Raw genomic sequence first — 22219 nt, forward strand, 5'->3', positions numbered from 1 at the left:
GACAGTCAGCATTTCAACTTTAATGACTTCACTCCAGAGAAAACACACACAAAGTGTACAGAATGCATTGTAACCTATTTAAACTCTAATGTCCTAACTCTAACCCTAACCACACACATAGAGTACAGAATGTGAACAGTTCGTTAATTAAAGTCTATTCTCCTAACTACCTCCGGAGTACACACACAAAGTCTACAAAATGCATCCTTCTTTATTTAAAGTCTAATTTCCTAACTCTCCAGTACACACACATCCACTACATAATGGGAACACATCCGTACCTAAGTACACTTACTGAAATATTTGGGCAGCTGACATTGGGCCTTTTCAATGAAGTCCCGGTGCACCTGCACGGGGAGGACCTTCTCTGAAATGCATACAATACAAGCAAAATATAACATAGAAGAGAATAGAAGAGAATCGAAATACTAAACCTTTAACATCAATAAAGAAGTGTAATGACATATGTAACCTTCAACATACATTGCTCACATAAATGGTAAGTGCACACATACAGTAAATGGGAAAGTCAATAGATAAATGGGATTATAGGGGAAATATATCTATTGTATGAAAATTAAAGTATTATTGCAGTCTACAGATTGTGCCCTGACTCAGTAATGACCTTACCGGATTTCCGCCTTCTAACAGACACTACGTGTGTCACAACTGTGCCAGCTAGATTGCGGAGCTCCCTCGCCAGCACATCCCTTATTCCGGACAAATTTCGTTCCGACAGGCGCACACCCTCAGGCCACGCTTTCCCCACCCATTTAAAAAAACTCAGACGTGTCAATGAGTTTCTTCTTGACAGTGTTAGGGGCCAGACCTCGCTCCTTCCAGGCATCTGCAGCTCTACAAAAAAAACGTTTCAAAAAGGGCCTGTTCTGGTGATTTGACACAAATGACCACATCTTTGACACACATGATCATCTACAACATTCATTACGTAGACATTACACTTTCTTATTACAATAGATGCCACTTAATTGTCATTACTCAGTATAAATACAGGGAGATGAAATGCAGTTTGATGCACCTTGAACAAAACAGTACTTACTCGGTGATCCTGCTGTGATCTTTTAAATGCAGCAGGTCCCTCCTTGGCACCAAACCCCTGGCAGAGGCCAAGAGAAATTGGCGCACTGACTGCACCCGCTGTTGCACATTGGATGCCTCCTTTGTGGTGGCATGGGTTAGGGTTAGGGTTAGGGTGAGGAATCAGCCAAAACTTCATGGAAGGAGCTGATCAATGACCTGAAGAGAGCTGGCACCACTGTTTCTAAGGTTACTGTGGGTAATACACTAAGACGTCATGGGTTAAAATCATGCATGGCACGGAAGGTTCCCCTGTTTAAATCAACACACGTCCAGGCCTGTCTTAAGTTTGCCCATGACCATTTGGATGAAAGTTATGTGGTCAGATGAGACCAAAATAGAACTTTTTGGTCTTAATTCCACTCGCTGTGTTTGGAGGAAGAAGAATGCTGAGTACCATCCCAAAAACACCGTCCCTACTGTGAAGCATGGGGTGGAAGCATCATGCTTTGGGGGTGTTTTTCTGCACATGGGACAGGACGACTGTACTGTATTAAGGAGAGGATAACCGGGGTCATGTTTTGCAAGATTTTGGGGAACAACCTCCTTCTGTTGTATGGCTGGGGGGCCTGGCTGCCTTTTTGTTTCTGTCTTTTGTTTTTCCTTCCAGGTGGCTTGCATTTGGGACTGAGTGGCTGTGTTGCTGAGTTTATCAGGACCTCACCCTGATCATCTGCGGCTCATCAGGACTCACAGCTGTGGTGCATCTTCATGGATTGGAACATGGTGGCATTTAAGACTGGAGTACACAGTGTGTATTTGCCAGAGACTCGACCTTGTGACCAGACGGGTGAGATCGTCGTCTCGGGAGCCATCTCATCATCAGTGGATGCAGAGAACGTCCAGGGTTTGATGCACGGTCTGTGAAAGAGGAGGGGGTGAGGTCTCACGCTCGTCAGCACACTTCCTGAGGTACGTTAGATTTTGTGACTAACATTTATACAGTCAGTAAATGTGGCGTCCCTCACACCTTTTTATATTGAGCTGTATGTTAGTCATGTATCGGCTTCCACTGCAGTGGAGTTTTGTGAACTGGATGTTCCATGCCTGCAGGTTGGGAAGCTGATTAGTAATCAAGCCAGGAAGTGTTTGCTGTTTGTACACCTTTAAGTGTTCTCTCTGTGTGTAGAGTGTGGACTCACATAATGGTTCCTTCTTTCACAGACTCGGTTTGTTGCGGCCACCTGGGGGGTGTCGGCGGGGTCCTTGGGTCCGAACAGCTTCTGGCTCCGGACCGTTAGCGCTGCTGGGAGCGCACCACGCCAGACCGCACTTTCTTTTGTTATTTTTTGTATCACTGTTATGTATTAAATTCAGTTAGCCTTTGTACCGTGCTCTGCTTATTTCATACTGGGTCCTTCAAACGCTGGTCGGTTCTCCGAGCTGCGTCCGACACATAACAGTAGTCTCTGGCCAAACATCACGGACCCAGCGGTAGCAGAGACGGTAACGCGCCGGGAAGGCGGCAGCAGACGTTCAGTAGTTATCCGGATCAGTTGCGGGTGCTCTCCGCCCGGATGGTGCGTGTTTGAGACCCATTACTGAATACTGATTTGTGCTCTCTTGCAGCCGTGTTCCTGTGTGTGCCTTATCCGTGGGTCGTGGTGGAGTGTGACTGGCGACGGCTTCGCGTCGCACTTCGACCGGATAAGAGGTTTGAACGGGAGCTGCAGGAGTGAGTCTGTAATGGGTGAACGCGCACGGCGGAGCTCTGTGGCACGGGTCGCGGTGCTTCCTGTGTTACAGTCATAGCCCCGTTTCCCCAGGTAATGATAGCTACTGCATCTGTTGTGTCAGCTCCGGTGTTATTTAGTTGAATCACATTTTTGGTTGTGTGCTGCTCACAGAAAGGCAGCATGAGTTTGTTTTCTCAGTTACCAAAGGGGGTTTTTCATTTTTAGCACTTTGGCTCCCTCTTTTGGTGACTGAGTCACATTACCGTCAAGCTCTTAAGTTGGAACAGGTGTGTTCCATTTGTTGGAGCTTGACGGTATAAATCACTTATTTGTTTTGTGTTAGTTCATTTTGTGTGGGTGTTTTTTGAGTTGGTTTTTGTGTGGGATTTTATTTTTTGTTTTTCACTATTTAGTGTCTGGGGTCGTGACCCTGCAGTTCTGCCAAAAAAAAAAAAAAAAAAAAAAAAAAGAAGAAAAAAAGACCCGAGCAACCTTATGTCAGTCTGTTAGTCTTTCTTTTTATTTTTTTTATTTTTTTTTTTCGGTTTCGCCTCCCAGGGTTTGATGGGACGGTCCCCTGGGGGGTCATGGGGGGGGTATTTGGGTTGTTGTTTTTTCTTTCTTTTTTTTTGTTTTGTTTTTTGTTATGCCCTCTCTTCTCCTCTGACTCCAGCCGTGTGAGCCGTAGTGTCGGCGTTGCTGGAGTGGTGCAATTAGGTTGTGCTGGGCGTTTCCCAGGTAACCTCTGCACCCGGGAGGGGAGGGGGGGGTTTGGGGTATTTTCTTTTTGTTCCCTCTCTTCTCCTCTGGCTCCAGCCGTGTGAGCCGTAGTGTCGGCGTTGCTGGAGTGGTGCAGTGTGGTTATGCTGGGCGTTTCCCAGGTAACCTCTGCACCTGGGGGGGGGGTGTTTTCCCCCCAGTTTCCGCCCTCAGGGTTTGACTGTGGTGTTCTCTGGGGGGGAAAGGGCTGTGGGTCCATCTAGCCATAGACGGCCGGGGCTGGGTCCGTTGGTCGTGAGGGGAGGCGTCTCCTGGGGTTGACGAGTGGTCCTCTGGGAGGCGCTGGGAGTCCCCGTGGGTGACGTTGGATCCCAGAGGGACCTCGGCTGTGGTTATTACTCCTGGAGCTGGCGGGAAGTCCTCTGGGGGGTGTTGGTCCCTACATGTCGTTTGGGGGGGGGGGGGGGGGGTGTTTTAGCGCTTTTTTTGTAAGCTTAAGTTTGGGGTTTTTCTTTTCTCCTCATCCCGGGGTTTGATAGGACGGTCCCCTGGGGAGGGGGGGGGGGGTGGTTTGGTTGTTTGTGTTTGTCTTTTTTGTTTTATGACTAATGACCGCACATGGTTGGATAAAGGCTGACCGCACAGGTTTAAGAACTCCTGGCCACACCTGTGCTAAGTGACTGACTGAAACAAAGGCAAGGATGCAGCCAGAGGAGAGGACATCAACCATTCTGTTGGAAGACGAATGCAGATGCGGTTTCCAGCCATGGTCCCTGGAGGGGGGTGTTTCTCCTGGGCCAGGTTTGTGTGGTCGCTGGGAGGCTTCCCGTGAGGGTGGGGTACTGTTGTATGGCTGGGGGGCCTGGCTGCCTTTTTGTTTCTGTCTTTTGTTTTTCCTTCCAGGTGGCTTGCATTTGGGACTGAGTGGCTGTGTTGCTGAGTTTATCAGGACCTCACCCTGATCACCTGCGGCTCATCAGGACTCACAGCTGTGGTGCATCTTCATGGATTGGAACATGGTGGCATTTAAGACTGGAGTACACAGTGTGTATTTGCCAGAGACTCGACCTTGTGACCAGACGGGTGAGATCGTCGTCTCGGGAGCCATCTCATCATCAGTGGATGCAGAGAACGTCCAGGGTTTGATGCACGGTCTGTGAAAGAGGAGGGGGTGAGGTCTCACGCTCGTCAGCACACTTCCTGAGGTACGTTAGATTTTGTGACTAACATTTATACAGTCAGTAAATGTGGTGTCCCTCACACCTTTTTATATTGAGCTGTATGTTAGTCATGTATCGGCTTCCACTGCAGTGGAGTTTTGTGAACTGGATGTTCCATGCCTGCAGGTTGGGAAGCTGATTAGTAATCAAGCCAGGAAGTGTTTGCTGTTTGTACACCTTTAAGTGTTCTCTCTGTGTGTAGAGTGTGGACTCACATAATGGTTCCTTCTTTCACAGACTCGGTTTGTTGCGGCCACCTGGGGGGTGTCGGCGGGGTCCTTGGGTCCGAACAGCTTCTGGCTCCGGACCGTTAGCGCTGCTGGGAGCGCACCACGCCAGACCGCACTTTCTTTTGTTATTTTTTGTATCACTGTTATGTATTAAATTCAGTTAGCCTTTGTACCGTGCTCTGCTTATTTCATACTGGGTCCTTCAAACGCTGGTCGGTTCTCCGAGCTGCGTCCGACACATAACACCTTCCCTCAGTTAGAGCATTGAAGATGGGTCGTGGATAGGTCTTCCAACATGACAATGACCTGAATAACACAGCCAGGATAACCAAGGAGTGGCTCTATAAGAAGCATATCAAGGTTCTGGAGTGGCCTAGCCAGTCTCCAGACCTAAACCCAATAGAAAATCTTTGGAGGGAGCTCAAACTCCGTGTTTCTCAGTGACAGCCCAGTAACCTGGGAACCTAGAGAACCTAGAGAAGATCTGTGTGGAGGAATGGGCCAAAATCCCCGCTGCAATGTGTGCAAACCTGGTGAAAAACTACAGGAAGCATTTGACCTCTGTAATTGCAAACAAAGGCTACTGTACCAAATATTAACATTGATTTTCACAGGTGTTGAAATACTCATTTGCAGCAGTAACATACAAATAAATTATAAAAAAAAATCATACATTGTCATTTCCGGACTTTTTATTTATTTATTTTTTATTTTTTTTTTGATTATGTCTCTCACAGTGAACATGCACCTAAGATGAAAATTTCAGACCCCTCCATGATTTCTAAGTGGGAGAACTTGCAAAATCACAGGGTGTTCAAATACTTATTTTCCTCACTGTATGCATATATATATAAGTTTGTGTGTGTATAAATATATCGCCAGCAGCCTGGGGTTCTAAATGTTTCATTTAATAATGCAGGAATAAAATGCTGTACAATATACAGTAGTCTGTCTCTCTCACACACATATGTAGCCAATGAGCATTAAATGTGTTAGCACATAATACATTAACATACACAGTGCTGAGGGAAACTAAAGTTTTTACTCTGCAACGTGGGCTCATCAACCGTGAAACTGATGTTTGTGTAGACCATGTCATCATGGCGTATATATGAATGACATTTTTATTCATTCGCATCCAGAAGTGACATTAACAAGTTTGATAATGATAAAAATTGTGAGGAGCATCTTTCCATCTTCAGTACAATTCTCTTTTCCATAACAGTTTACATTTACAAATATTAACAGCCAGATCATTAGGTAAAAACCTAATATAAATTTATTATGTGTAAACATGTTTGGATACATTACTCTCTGCTCTGCTCTCTGTGGCTTGAAACCAGAACATGTACAACCTCTGGCCACACCCAAATTAGTGATGTCATGGGAAACATGGCTTTAAGTTAGTTCCAAATTATTTCTGTCTTGTCTTGAAAGTATACAAGATGAGGTAGCAGCAGTTGAGAGAGAAGACACAAAGCTGCAGTAACACGTACAGTTTACCGAATCCACTACCATCACCTTAACTATTGTTTGAATAAAATGTTATCAGTACCTAAATTAAACTTCTGTCAATCAACTGTTGTTGTTTTTGTTCTGTACATAACAGCACAACACATCATTATTACTTTTGTATTAATTGTGGCACTATATATTTTGTCCCTAACCCTAACCCTAACCCCATTAAAATTATGTATTAAATGAATGTTAAGAGACTGGTGTGTCACAGTGAGAATGTCCCAAGCTTTTTCTTCCAACTTCATCCCTTTTGTGTGAAGTTTCCATGTTCTCCCCATGTTTGTGCACTCCAAAGACATGCAAATTGGGTGAATTGAAAACTCAGGAAAAAAACTAGTGAATGAGAGTGAGGTACAATGAGACTGAAAAAGACAGTGACATCAGTGGGAAAAACAACAGGTTTGTACAAGACAACTAACATGTTTATCCAAGTCAAATGTAACACCCAGATTTGCAGTGGTGGGCACAGATAACCAAAAAAATTAACTTTGATAACAGATAATCAGATAACTGAAAAGTTATCTTCAATAAAGCTAAAATGATAAACCACCCAAAAATGTATTGGAAGTTACAGATATCCACTAACCAATAAATTCAAGTATTGTCTCCGATAAACTTGCAACTACTAACAAGCTGATTTTGAGTTTTAACACAGGATCGCTTTTGGAAGCATCAAAAGTGACAACAGACCCAAACAATGAGTCAGCACTTCTGTCTTTGAACATCCTGCCCCCTGCTGGAAGCTCCAGTGTACTACATGGCTTCTAACACAGAAGCAACTGAGAGGAGCCACAAAGCTCAACTCTATTCAATCACAGCACTGTCATCAGGCTGAGGTCTTGGAAAATAAAGCGATGCTGAGTTACGGTTTGGTGTATAAATAAAATGAAAACTGATAGAATAACTCTATTAATGTCAATTCTGTCATTTGTGCAAAGTTAAGATATAACGTATATTTTTTAATGTTGAATAATGCACTAATTCTGAAGTTTTGTAACAAACACAGACAGATGGCATTCTGGGTAAAATGTGCCTCCGCTAACATTGATTGGTTGAGTCATTCTATGTAAACCAACATAGGTTTTACATAGGTGTGTCGTGTGTTGGTGTTTACAGATAAATGTGCTTTTGTAAAATATGCCATTTTTTATTTGCAAAAAAAAAAAGGCATTTCAAAAAACAAAAAGCCAAGTTGTAATTAAATAACCGTCTGATATAACCAGTGTCAAAATAAATAGAATACTGCCATGATCTACTGGTGCCAGACATTCAGTACTTAAGCTGGTTTCACACTGTGCGAGTTTTGGCCCTTTTTCAGCTGATTTTTCATTCATGCGAGAATTTTTTGGATAGCATCGAGTTTGAGGTTAATCGCGCGTCCTGCATCATTTAGTATACATGGAGTAACGAGCTGTGTTTAACATCTCATGACCACTTCCTGATCGACGATCGTATGGTCGGCTGTCATGAGGGTATCTGGCTGCTGAAGAACTACAAGCATCCTCTTGCACTGTGCCTGTGCAAACACCACAGACCTGTCTTGTAATTTTTTTTTTTAAACTTTGATGTCTCCCATAGAGAGTTTTTGTAAATTAAGTTTGAAAAAAAAGCTTGTTTATGTTTTTCTTCTGGAAACATGAGTCCGACGTGTGGATTTTGAATGTACAATGTGTGTGAGAACATAAATCGTGCACTCTGAACTTTTAGACCTTCAGTTCTGTGGTACAGTTTGAGCTGGAACCGAGTACAGTGATGAAAATATCATAGTGTCTGCCCAGCTTCAGTTTGAATACTGCCACAAACACTACTGACCAGTAGATGGCAGTAGAGACCTTGAAAACTTGCCAAAACAAAATTCCAGATAATCTGTGTTGCTACTTGCTATGCTTAGATGCGTGGAATTTAATAAACGCAAACACAATAACAATGTCTATAAACCCAGAGAATATATTCACGAGAGTTTTAGGCACTAGAGTTTAATGCTGTTGTTCGTGGAGCCTGATCAGAGTGTCTGAAATGCATTTCTCCTGTTGTGAACGTACTGAGATTACCCTATCACCCATAATGCACCTGGACACAGCATGTCCACACTAAAACCTTCAAAATTAGCGCATTACTTTAAAACTAAAACACATATCTGATATTTTCACTTTATAAAACTTCAGATGTGACGTTAATAACTTGTCCGAAATAAGTTGGTTAAAATTTGAACCATAAGTTAAAAATGTATGCCTCTGGATGACTTGGGTGATATTGGCCGTGTATCAGTATGGGGTTAAAAGAAATGACTTTTTTTTTTGGTGACCAGTTCTCCTTTGCCTGCAGAGGATAGAGCGATTTCTTCTGAGAAGCATTTCTCCTCTGTTTGTAGAGGATAGAACTACACATCTGTTCACCTTTGTTTACGATGTTAACGGTCTAAAAATTATCAGAAAAAAAATTATCAGAAGATAATTAGTCCGATAATGGTTTTCAAAGTTATCTATAAAGATAATCCGATAATGAAAACTTTATCTTAACCGATAATTATCAGTTATTGGATTATCAGAACTGTGCCACCACTGCAGATTTATAGCTGTTGAATGAATTAATGATGACAGAGAACCAAGATTCTCAATTACTATGGGTTAGGGTTGTCTGGGGCACAAACATATACTTTACTTTTGTCTATATTAAATAACAAGTAATTAGGAGCCATTTAGTTCTTTATGACATTAGTCCAAAAGGATAATTTAGTTAAATTCTGTTGTGTAAATGAGATGCATACCTGGATATCATCTGCATAACAATGATATAAGACGTTTTCAAAGGTACTCAAACTGTGTCTAAGGGGAAGCAAATACAAGACAAATAAAATAGATCCTAAAATGGAACCTTGGGGCACACCAAAGCACAGAATGCCTGAAGAGGATTGTTGGACTCTGCTCAGGCTCCTTTTCTTGATGTTCATGAACATGATTTGAAGGCAGTTAGGAACTGGAAGGTGTCCAGTTTGGCAACCTCAGCTTTTGAGCTCCTATTTTTGGGGGAGGATGATCAGGTTCTGTTGGGTAGGTTTGGGGCCAAGAATGAAATGATTGTGATTAGGGTCAGCATCTCTAAATCTGAAACCACTGTCTTTTGTTGGATTGTTCCCTCTGGGTCAGGAGAGTTATTGCCCTAAGTGGAGGAGTTCAAGTATCTCATTGTCTTGTTCATGAATAGGGGCCAGATGGAGTGTGAGATTGACAGATGGAGTGTGGCTGCATCTCATGTTCTGCTGACACTGTACTTGACCATCATTGTGAAGAAAATGCTGAGCCAGAATGCAGAACCCTTGATTTACCAGTTAATTTTTTGCTCCTATCCTCACCATGAAGTCATGAACTTTGGATAATGACCTATAGAACAATGTCACAGATACAAGTGGTGGAATGAGATTCCTCAGGCAGGTATCTGGGCTTACACTCAGGAACCAGATGAGAAGCTTGAATATTTAGGAGGGACACTGAGTCGAGACCCCGCCCCTCCTTTGCATCGAAAGAACATGCTTCGTGGCATCTGGTGAAGATGCGCCCTGGTCATCCAACTGGAAGGAGGACCTAGGAAAGACCCAGGACATGCTGGAGGGATTATCTTTCCGAGCAGTCTTCAATATGCCTCAGGATTCCTCAAGAAATGTTAGAGGACTTTGTTGAGGTTAGGGAAGTGTTGGGTGAACTGCTTGTTCTACTGCCATGGGAACCCAGACCTGGATAAGCAGCAGAAAAACGAATGAATGCTGAAAGTACAAGAAAAGAACATTCACCTTCATCTCTGGGCATTAAAATATTTTGTGACACTACGAGAATAGTTGATTCTGCAGAGCACAGCTGACAGAACCCAGATCAAATCTTACCAAGGATATTATGTTAAGCTAAAACCCCATTAAGCTGTCTGAACATAAAAGGCTATTTGAAAATTGGTTTAAATTTAATTTAATTTAATGCTTCGATCTTAAATATGATCAATCTATCTTTGTTAGTTGGCTATGTACCACAGGCTTTTAAGGTGGCAGTAATTAAACCATTACTTAAAAAGCCATCACTTGACCCAGCTATCTTAGCTAATTATAGGCCAATCTCCAACCTTCCTTTTCTCTCAAAAATTCTTGAAAGGGTAGTTGTAAAACAGCTAACTGATCATCTGCAGAGGAATGGTCTATTTGAAGAGTTTCAGTCAGGTTTTAGAATTCATCATAGTACAGAAACAGCATTAGTGAAGTTTACAAATGATCTTCTTATGGCCTCGGACAGTGGACTCATCTCTGTGCTTGTTCTGTTAGACCTCAGTGCTGCTTTTGATACTGTTGATCATAAAATATTTATTACAGAGATTAGAGCATCCCATAGGTATTAAAGGCACTGCGCTGCGGTGATTTGAATCATATTTGTCTAATAGATTACAGTTTGTTCATGTAAATGGGGAATCTTCTTCACAGACTAAAGTTAATTATGGAGTTCCACAAGGTTCTGTGCTAGGACCAATTTTATTCACTTTATACATGCTTCCCTTAGGCAGTATTATTAGACGGTATTGCTTAAATTTTCATTGTTACGCAGATGATACCCAGCTTTATCTATCCATGAAGCCAGAGGACACACACCAATTAGCTAAACTGCAGGATTGTCTTACAGACATAAAGACATGGATGACCTCTAATTTCCTGCTTTTAAACTCAGATAAAACTGAAGTTATTGTACTTGGCCCCACAAATCTTAGAAACATGGTGTCTAACCAGATCCTTACTCTGGATGGCATTACCCTGACCTCTGGTAATACTGTGAGAAATCTTGGAGTCATTTTTGATCAGGATATGTCATTCAAAGCGCATATTAAACAAATATGTAGGACTGCTTTTTTGCATTTACGCAATATCTCTAAAATCAGAAAGGTCTTGTCTCAGAGTGATGCTGAAAAACTAATTCATGCATTTATTTCCTCTAGGCTGGACTATTGTAATTCATTATTATCAGGTTGTCCTAAAAGTTCCCTAAAAAGCCTTCAGTTAATTCAAAATGCTGCAGCTAGAGTACTGACGGGGACTAGCAGGAGAGAGCATATCTCACCCATATTGGCCTCTCTTCATTGGCTTCCTGTTAATTCTAGAATAGAATTTAAAATTCTTCTTCTTACTTATAAGGTTTTGAATAATCAGGTCCCATCTTATCTTAGGGACCTCATAGTACCATATCACCCCAATAGAGCGCTAGGGAAAAAAACAGCTTTAGATGTATCCGGCAGCCTCTAATATTAGTATGAATGGACTGTAAAAAAGAAAAAAAGAAAAAAGAGAAAAGCTTTAAACATGAATATGATAAAATGCAGTTGGTTCATTAAGTCAGACTACACAGGTTGAAGTCACTGTGGACCTATACATCATACTTGATAGGGTAATGTTACCAATATATTTTAAACCTCATATTCATGTTTAGCAGTTTTTCTTCTGTCTATAAGAGACCCCCCCCCCCCCCACCACCACCACCACCACCACCCCCCCACACACACACACGTGTAAATGTGAGCTGAACAAAAATTTTAACTTATTCAAAGGTTATCTGGAGAAAAACAGTTTTTAGATTACATTAACTGGACACATTATAATATTGTAATTACACAAGAATGTTTTTAGGTATTTAAATTTAGTGGATAGTGCAGTGCTGCCTTCTATTTAGTTGAATACTTTGTCACTCAACTAATAAAGTACTGACAAAAAAAAAAAAAGATTTCTGATTGGTATTCTATTGCATCTCATGATCTACTCCTGACATCACTGATATGACAAATTGGGGTGTGGCTATGAGCTCATTAAGCTCGACATATTGAATTAATACACACACACACACACACCTATCTCTGTGCTGTTCTTCAGTGCTGCTTCATTATATTCCATGACATAAGATATTTAAACATATATTTAAATATCTCTTATAAATATACAAATATGTAAATGGCATGCATTAGACATGCTGATCTCGAGTCTACACTTGTTCAACTTTTCCATCCAGTGAACAGAGATGATTCCTCTTTGCAGAGTCTGTAATAACATAATGAAGCACTTTCAAATGGAACCATCACTGTGAATTAAGCTGTTACCTTACAAATATGCTCTCATTTTGATATGTTCATGGGTAGTTGTAAACATAAGGTCTGGGGACCCTTTGGGGGCCATTGTGGAGATGAGTCAGCTGCTGCAATAAAACAGAAGTGTCCGAACCCATATCACAGCATTGCGCCTCATGTTGTCATGGCAATGTTTCAGATTAAGATACAGAACATCATCAGGGATCTGCGGGTACTTCATTCTGCTCTTCCTCTTCTATTGGCCCTGCACCTGCAAATGTAACCACAGTAATGTCATTCTATTCAGAATTTAAAAGTAAATGTGACCATAAGGGAGAAGTCATGTTCGCACCATTACAGGTCACAGGGCCAACAGGCTTACAGTCTGATAACCCATCTCCTGCACCATCAGGTGGAGAAGCATCTGAGCTCTGTGACTGGTCTGGATTGTTGTTGGGTGATGTATGTGATTGGATGTCAAAGGTGATGTTAGACTCCACACCTGCATCTCCTTCTTTCTCTTTATCAGCCACCTCTGCACACAGGAAACAAAAATCTTATTGCATTTAAATCGCACGGTTCCATACTTTGCACAACTGTTTGGTAATTTTGTGACAATGTTGGGCAAATGCCACACAAATGGGATAAGAGGCCTGTAATGACAACGTGAACAAAAGCTTTTTTGTGATTTTTGCAAATTTATTAAAAATGAAAAACTAAGCAATCACGTGTACATATATATTCACAGCCTCTGCCTTAAAGCTCACAATTGAGCTCAGGTGCATCCGGTTTCCACTTATCATCTTTAAATGTTTCTACAGCTGAATTGCAGTCCACCTGGGGTAAATTCAGTTGATGGGATATGATTTGGAAAGACATGCACCTATCTACATATAAGGTCCCACCGTTCACAGTCACAGCACAAACCAAGCAAGTCAAAGGAATTGTCTGTAGACATCCAAGATAAGATTGTTTCGAGGCACAAATCTGGGGAAAGGTACAGAAATATTTCTGCTGCTTTGAAGGGCCCAATGAGCACAGTAGCCTCCATCATCTGTAAATGGAAGAAGTTCAGATCCACCAGGACTCTTCCTAGAGCTGGCTGCCCATCTAAACTGAGCGATTGGCGAAGAAGGACCTTAGTCAAGGAGGTGACCAAGAACCCAATGGTCATTCTGTCAGAGCTCCAGCATTCCTCTGTGGAGAGAGAAGAACCTTCCAGAAGGACAACCATCTCTGCAGCAATCCACCAGTCAGGCTTGTATGGTAGAGTGACCAGATGGAAGTCACTACTTAGTAAAAGGCACATGGCAGCCCACCTGGAGTTTGACAAAAGGCACCTTAGGGACCCATCCAGCCTAACGTTTTGGGAGAAAAAAAATGTCTAATTGCATTGAAATGTCATCAGTTAGTAGAATGTTCATATGCAGCCAAGAATGAATCCAAAGTCTGAACTAGTATGTACTGTACAGCCTGAGCAGGCAGCTTAGTGGTATGAGTTGGGCTGTCAATATATGGACCTGGATTTGATACCACATTACACTTCCTGTCTCTATCCTTGGACAAGACATATCACTTGTGTCATCCTAGTCCAAACAGCTGTAAATGGCTACCGGCCTTGGCTAAGAGAGGAACCTGCATAATGGCCTGGTCACACAGCACTTAACGAAGGGCAACGAAGCTCAAACGAAACAAGAAATCTGGACTTTTATTGGCATCATTTAACCTTCGCACTAGAGATGAGCGAGTGCACCACTATCTGTATCTGTATCCGTATCGGTACTCGTAGTGGGCGGGGCCTAAACCGGAAGTGGGCGTGGTTTGACCCAAAATGGCTGGGGCTTAAATCAGTACATTATTTTAAGTCTGAAATTGATATGGATTGATCACAAGTTGCTATTTGTTTATTTGAAAACTATTTACAGAACAGCCTCAAAATTGAGATTCAAATCAATATTTTTGATCACAATAGTAACAGAACTATTTACAGAACAAATTTTTTATAAACTCAATTTCAATTTTTTAATTTATTTTAATTTATATAGCGCCAAATCACAACAGAGTAGCCTCAAAGCACTTCAATCAATCAATCAATCAATCAATTTTTTTATATAGCGCCAAATCACAACAAACAGTTGCCCCAAGGCGCTTTATATTGTAAGGCAAGGCCATACAATAATCATGTAAAACCCCAACGGTCAAAACGACCCCCTGTGAGCAAGCACCCGGCCACAGGGGGAAGGAAAAACTCCCTCTTAACAGGAAGAAACCTCCAGCAGAACCAGGCCCAGGGAGGGGCAGTCTTCTGCTGGGACTGGTTGGGGCTGAGGGAGAGAACCAGGAAAAAGACATGCTGTGGAGGGGAGCAGAGATCGATCACTAATGATTAAATGCAGAGTGGTGCATACAGAGCAAAAAGAGAAAGGAACAGTGCATCATGGGAACCCCCCAGCAGTCTACGTCTACAGCAGCATAACTAAGGGATGGTTCAGGGTCACCTGATCCAGCCCTAACTATAAGCTTTAGCAAAAAGGAAAGTTTTAAGCCTAATCTTAAAAGTAGAGAGGGTGTCTGTCTCCCTGATCTGAATTGGGAGCTGGTTCCACAGGAGAGGAGCCTGAAAGCTGAAGGCTCTGCCTCCCATTCTACTCTTACAAACCCTAGGAACTACAAGTAAGCCTGCAGTCTGAGAGCGAAGCGCTCTATTGGGGTGATATGGTACCATGAGGTCCCTAAGATAAGATGGGACCTGATTATTCAAAACCTTATAAGTAAGAAGAAGAATTTTAAATTCTATTCTAGAATTAACAGGAAGCCAATGAAGAGAGGCCAATATGGGTGAGATATTCTCTCTCCTTCTAGTCCCTGTCAGTACTCTAGCTGCAGCATTTTGAATTAACTGAAGGCTTTTTAGGGAACTTTTAGGACAACCTGATAATAATGAATTACAATAGTCCAGCCTAGAGGAAATAAATGCATGAATTAGTTTTTCAGCATCACTCTGAGACAAGACCTTTCTGATTTTAGAGATATTGCGTAAATGCAAAAAAGCAGTCCTACATATTTGTTTAATATGCGCTTTGAATGACATATCCTGATCAAAAATGACTTCACACAGGTAAGGTCTAAACTTACCAACACCCAGAGCAACAGTGGTAAGGAAAAACTCCCTCTGAGGAAGAAACCTCAAGCAGACCAGACTCAAAGGGGTGACCCTCTGCTTGGGCCATGCTACAAACATAAATTACAGAACAGTTCACAGAACAATTCACAGATGAATATGAAGGTGAGGTGGGCTTCATAGATAATTGGCAAAGCTTCTGGGGAAAACCTGGTCTTGTTAGGAGAGACGGCATCCATCCCACTTTGGATGGAGCAGCTCTCATTTCTAGAAATCTGGCCAATTTTCTTAAATCCTCCAAACCATGACTATCCAGGGTTGGGACCAGGAAGCAGAGTTGTAGTCTTACACACCTCTCTGCAGCTTCTCTCCCCCTGCCATCCCCTCATTACCCCATCCCCGTAGAGACGGTGCCTGCCCCCAGACCACCAATAACCAGTAAAAATCTATTTAAGCATAAAAATTCAAAAAGAAAAAATAATATAGCACCTTCAACTGCACCACAGACTAAAACAGTTAAATGTGGTCTATTAAACATTAGGTCTCTCTCTTCTAAGTCCCTGTTAGTAAATTATATAATAATTGATCAACATATTATTATTATTATTATTATTATTGATTACTAGGTAACTAGATTTAAGGATATGATTCCTTCTTTATGTTCTCCAATGCCATATACCAACACAGGGCAGAGTAGCTACCTAAACTCTGTGAGTGAGATAGATTATCTCGTCAATAGTTTTATATCCTCATTGAGGACAACTTTGGATGCTGTAGCTCCTCTGAAAAAGAGAGCCTATAACTCACAAACTCGCAGCTTAAAGCAGATAACCCGTACGTTGGAGAGGAAATGGCGTCTCACTAATTTAGAAGATCTTCACTTAGCCTGGAAAAAGAGTCTGTTGCTCTATAAAAAAGCCCTCCGTAAAGCTAGGACATCTTACTACTCATCAGTAACTGAAGAAAATAAGAACAACCCCAGGTTTCTTTTCAGCACTGTAGCCAGGCTGACAGAGTCAGAGCTCTATTGAGCCGAGTATTCCTTTAACTTTAACTAGTAATGACTTCATGACTTTCTTTGCTAATAAAATTTTAACTATTAGAGAAAAAATTACTCATAACCATCCCAAAGACATATCGTTATCTTTGGCTGCTTTCAGTGATACCGGTATTTGGTTAGACTCTTTCTCTCTGATTGTTCTGTCTGAGTTATTTTCATTAGTTACTTCATCCAAACCATCAACATTTCTATTAGACCCCATTCCTACCAGGTTGCTCAAGGAAGCCCTATCATTAATTAATGCTTCGATCTTAAATATGATCAATCTATCTTTATTAGTTGGCTATGTACCACAGGCTTTTAAGGTGGCAGTAATTAAACCATTACTTAAAAAGCCGTCACTTGACCCAGCTAGCTTAGCTAATTACAGGCCAATCTCCAACCTTCCTTTTCTCTCACAAATTCTTGAAAGGGTAGTTGTAAAACACCTAACTGGTCATCTGCAGAGGAATGGTCTATTTGAAGAGTTTCAGTCAGGGTTTAGAATTCATCATAGTACAGAAACAGCATTAGTGAATCAAATCAAATCAATTTTATTCATATAGCACCAAATCACAACAAACAGTTGCCCCAAGGCGCTTTATATTGTAAGGAAAAGCCATACAATAATTACAGAAAAACCCCAACGGTCAAAACGACCCCCTGTGAGCAAGCACTTGGCGACAGTGGGAAGGAAAAACTCCCTTTTAACAGGAAGAAACCTCCAGCAGAACCAGGCTCAGGGAGGGGCAGTCTTCTGCTGTGACTGGTTGGGGCTGAGGGAGAGAATCAGGAAAAAGACATGCTGTGGAGGGGAGCAGAGATCAATCACTAATGATTAAATGCAGAGTGGTGCATACAGAGCAAATAGAGAAAGAAACACACAGTGCATCATGGGAACCCCCCAGCAGTCTAAGTCTATAGCAGCATAACTAAGGGATGGTTCAGGGTCACCCGATTCAGCCCTAACTATAAGCTTTAGCAAAAAGGAAAGTTTTAAGCCTAATCTTAAAAGTAGAGAGGGTGTCTGTCTCCCTGATCCGAATTGGGAGCTGGTTCCAGAGGAGAGGAGCCTGAAAGCTGAAGGCTCTGCCTCCCATTCTACTCTTAAAAACCCTAGGAACTACAAGTAAGCCTGCAGTCTGAGAGCGAAGAGCTCTATTGGGGTGATATGGTACTATGAGGTCCCTAAGATAAGATGGGACCTGATTATTCACAACCTTATAAGTAAGAAGAAGAATTTTCTCCTTCTAGTCCCTGTCAGTACTCTAGCTGCAGCATTTTGAATTAACTGAAGACTTTTCAGGGAACTTTTAGGACAACCTGATAATAATGAATTACAATAGTCCAGCCTAGAGGAAATAAATGCATGAATTAGTTTTTCAGCATCACTCTGAGACAAGACCTTTCTAATTTTAGAGATATTGCGCAAATGCAAAAAAGCAGTCCTACATATTTGTTTAATATGCGCATTGAATGTCATATCCTGATCAAAACTGACTCCAAGATTTCTCACAGTATTACTAGAGGTCAGGGTAATGCCATCCAGAGTAAGGATCTGGTTAGACACCATGTTTCTAAGATTTGTGGGGCCAAGTACAATAACTTCAGTTTCATCTGAGTTTAAAAGAAGGAAATTAGAGGTCATCCATGTCTTTATGTCTGTAAGACAATCCTGCAGTTTAGCTAATTGGTGTGTGTCCTCTGGCTTCATGGACAGATAAAGCTGGGTATCATCTGCGTAACAATGAAAATTTAAGCAATGCTGTCTAATAATACTGCCTAAGGGAAGCATGTATAAAGTGAATAAAATTGGTCCTAGCACAGAACCTTGTGGAACTCCATAATTAACCTTAGTCTGTGAAGAAGATTCCCCATTTACATGAACAAATTGTAATCTATTAGATAAATATGATTCAAATCACTGCAGCACAGTGGCTTTAATACCTATAGCATGCTCTAATCTCTGTAATAAAATTTTATGGTCAACAGTATCAAAAGCAGCACTGAGGTCTAACAGAACAAGCACAGAGATGAGTCCACTGTCCGAGGCCATAAGAAGATCATTTGTAACCTTCACTAATGCTGTTTCTGTACTATGATGAATTCTAAACCCTGACTGAAACTCTTCAAATAGACCATTCCTCTGCAGATGATCAGTTAGCTGTTTTACAACTACCCTTTCAAGAATTTTTGAGAGAAAAGGAAGGTTGGAGATTGGCTTATAATTAGCTAAGATAGCTGGGTCAAGTGACGGCTTTTTAAGTAATGGTTTAATTACTGCCACCTTAAAAGCCTGTGGTACATAGCCAACTAATAAAGATAGATTGATCATATTTAAGACCAAGGCATTAATTAATGGTAGGGCTTCCTTGAGCAGCCTGGTAGGAATGGGGTCTAATAGACATGTTGATGGTTTGGAGGAAGTAACTAATGAAAATAACTCAGACAGAACAATCGTAGAGAAAGAGTCTAACCAAATACCGGCATCACTGAAAGCAGCCAAAGAGAATGATATGTCTTTGGGATGGTTATGAGTAATTTTTTCTCTAATAGTTAAAATTTTATTAGCAAAGAAAGTCATGAAGTCCATCCATCCATCCATCCATTTTCTTCCGCTTTATCCGGAGTCGGGTCGCAGCAGCTCAAGCAAAGCCGCCCAGACCTCCCGATCCACACACACCTCCTCCAGCTCCTCCGGGGGAACCCCAAGGCGTTCCCAAGCCAGCCGAGAGATGTAGTCCCTCCAGCGTGTCCTGGGTCTTCCCCGGGGCCTCCTCCCAGTGGGACGTGCCCGGAACACCTCTCCAGCGAGGCGTCCAGGGGGATCCGGAAAAGATGCCCGAGCCACCTCAACTGACTCCTTTCGACGTGGAGGAGCAGCGGCTCGACTCTGAGCTCCTCCCGAGTGACCGAGCTCCTCACCCTATCTCTAAGGGAGCGCCCAGCCACCCTGCGGAGGAAACTCATCTCGGCCGCTTGTACTCGTGATCTCGTTCTTTCGGTCATGAGCCAAATCTCATGACCATAGGTGAGGATCGGAACGTAGATCGATCGGTAAATCGACAGCTCTGCCCCCCTACTCAGCTCTCTCTTCACCACAACGGTCCGATACAGCGACCGCATCACTGCAGATGCTGCACCGATCCGTCTATCAATCTCACGCTCCATCCGTCCCTCACTCGTGAACAAGACACCGAGATACTTAAACTCCTCCACTTGAGGCAAGGACACTCCACCGACCTGAAGAGGGCAAAGCACCTTTTTTCGGTCGAGAACCATGGCCTCGGATTTGGAGGTGCTGATTTTCATCCCGGACGCTTCACACTCGGCTGAAAACCGCCCCAGTGCACACTGAAGGTCCTGATATGACGAAGCCAACAGAACCACATCATCCGCAAACAGCAGAGACGAGATTCTGTGGTTCCCAAACCAGACCCCCTCTACACCCTGGCTGGGTTAGGGTTAGGGTTAGGGTTAGAAAACTCCAGCTTTTGTGACTTCTTGATTATTCCTCTCTACAAGAGTCAAGACAGAAGTCAGACCACCAGTGCAAGAATTTTAGCTGAGGAAGCTTCTGCGATTTGAAGCGAAATGTCCTCGCGTCAAGCAACCCAGTCCAGTCGAAGACTCAAGCTTCTCTACTATCTGCTGTTGACGCTACAAACTCAAAACTATTATGTTCAAACTGCTTTTTTTTATCAATCCTGTGAATCACTAAACTAGTATTTAGTTGTTTAACCAGTTTTTCATGATTTCTTCACATCTGCAAGGCATTAATTTTGTTGGTTTGGACCCAAGATTTTGCTGGTTTACTAGTGTGCTTGGGGTCATTGTCTTGTTGAAACATCCATTTCAAGGGCATGTCCTCTTCAGCATAAGGCAACATGACCTCTTCAAGTATTCTGACATATCCAAACTGATCCATGATACCTGGTATGTGATATATATAGGCCCAACACCATAGTAGGAGAAACATGCCCATATCATGATGCTTACACCACCATGCTTCACTGTCTTCACTGTGAACTGTGGCTTGAATTCAGAGTTTGGGGGTCATCTCACAAACCGTCTGTGGCCCTTGGACCCAAAAAGAACAATTTTACTCTCATAAGTCCATTTCTCTTTAGGCCAGTTGATGTGTTCTTTGGCAAATTGCAACCTCTTCTGCACATGTCTTTTATTTAACAGAGGGACTTTGTGGGGGATCCTTGCAAATAAATTAGATTCACACAGGCGTCGTCTAACTGTCACAGCACTTACAGGTAACTCCAGACTGTCTTTGATCATCCTGGAGCTGATCAATGGGTGAGCCTTTGCCATTCTGGTTATTCTTCTATCCATTTTGATGGTTGTTTTCCATTTTCTTCCACGCGTCTCTGGTTTTTTGTCCATTTTAAAGCATTGGAGATCATTGTAGATGAACAGCCTATATGCGTATAAGTTTTCCCCTCTCCAATCAACTTTTTAATCAAACTACGCTGTTCTTCTGAACAATGCCTTGAGCGTCCCATTTTCCTCAGGCTTTCAAAGAGAAAAGCATGTTCAACAGGTGCTGGCTTCATCTTTAAACAGGGGATGCCTGATTCACACCTGTTTGTTCCACAAAATTGATGAACTCACTGACTGAATGCCACACTACTATTATTGTGAACACCCCCTTTTCTACTTTTTTTTACTAATAGCCCAATTTCATAGCCTTAAGAGTGTGCATATCATGAATGCTTGGTCTTGTTGGATTTGTGAAAATCTACTGAATCTACTGGTACCTTGTTTCTCATGTAATAATAAGAAATATACTCAAAACCTGGATTAATCTTTTTAGTCACATAGCACTACTATTATTCTGAACACTACTGTATATTAAAACCACGCCCCCCAAAACACAGTCATCTTGGTTCAATGATTACTTGCATGACCTCAAGCATAAGGCTAGAGGTCTAGAATGGAAATGGTGTAGTTCAAAAGGAGAAGTATTCCACCTCACGTGGCATGATGCTATCTTAGACTATAAGCATGCATTATTGGCTACAAAGTGGACCTATTACTCTGATTTGATCAACAAAAACAAGCATAACTCAAAGTTCTTGTTCCACACGGTGGCAACACTTATTCATGGACAACCACCTGTAGTTCGCTCTACTTTTACAGCACAAAATTTCTTACATTACTTCAAGAAGAAAATAGACGAAATTAGGTTAACTATATCCCAGCATGCCTTAACTCAGCTACTATACCCAGCTATCAGGGTGGGCGCCATCACTGAGGTATTACCTAAATTTACAGAATTTGATAGTATCTAGGTGTGCTGATGAAACTTGTAACATCTAATAAAGGCACAACCTGTTTATTTGATCTTATATCAACTAAACTGTTTAAGGACCTATGGCCCACTCTTGGGCCAACTGTGCTGGAAATTACTAATTTGTCATTAACCTCTGTATCTGTTCCTAAATGTTTCAAATCTGCAGTGATTAAACCATTACTTAAGAAATCTAATCTTGACCCTAGTGTAT

At 42.0% G+C, this 22219-nt stretch overlaps 1 protein-coding gene across 1 annotated transcript in view; it reads right to left on the bottom strand.

Moving 5' to 3' along the window:
• Positions 1 to 12349: 12349 nt before the first annotated feature.
• The window catches only part of pde1a (phosphodiesterase 1A, calmodulin-dependent), a 397928-nt gene continuing 388058 nt past the window's right edge, over positions 12350 to 22219 (bottom strand). The window contains exons 15-16 of the mRNA XM_034187112.1: positions 12896 to 13078; positions 12350 to 12814 (exon numbers count right to left, since the gene is read on the bottom strand). Of these exons, the coding sequence (XP_034043003.1) occupies positions 12762 to 12814; positions 12896 to 13078 (236 nt within the window). The 3' untranslated portion in view covers positions 12350 to 12761. The remainder of the gene's footprint in view (positions 12815 to 12895; positions 13079 to 22219) is intronic.

The sequence above is a fragment of the Thalassophryne amazonica genome, chromosome 14 (genome assembly GCF_902500255.1).
Source record: "Thalassophryne amazonica chromosome 14, fThaAma1.1, whole genome shotgun sequence".
Taxonomy (NCBI): Eukaryota; Metazoa; Chordata; class Actinopteri; order Batrachoidiformes; family Batrachoididae; genus Thalassophryne; species Thalassophryne amazonica.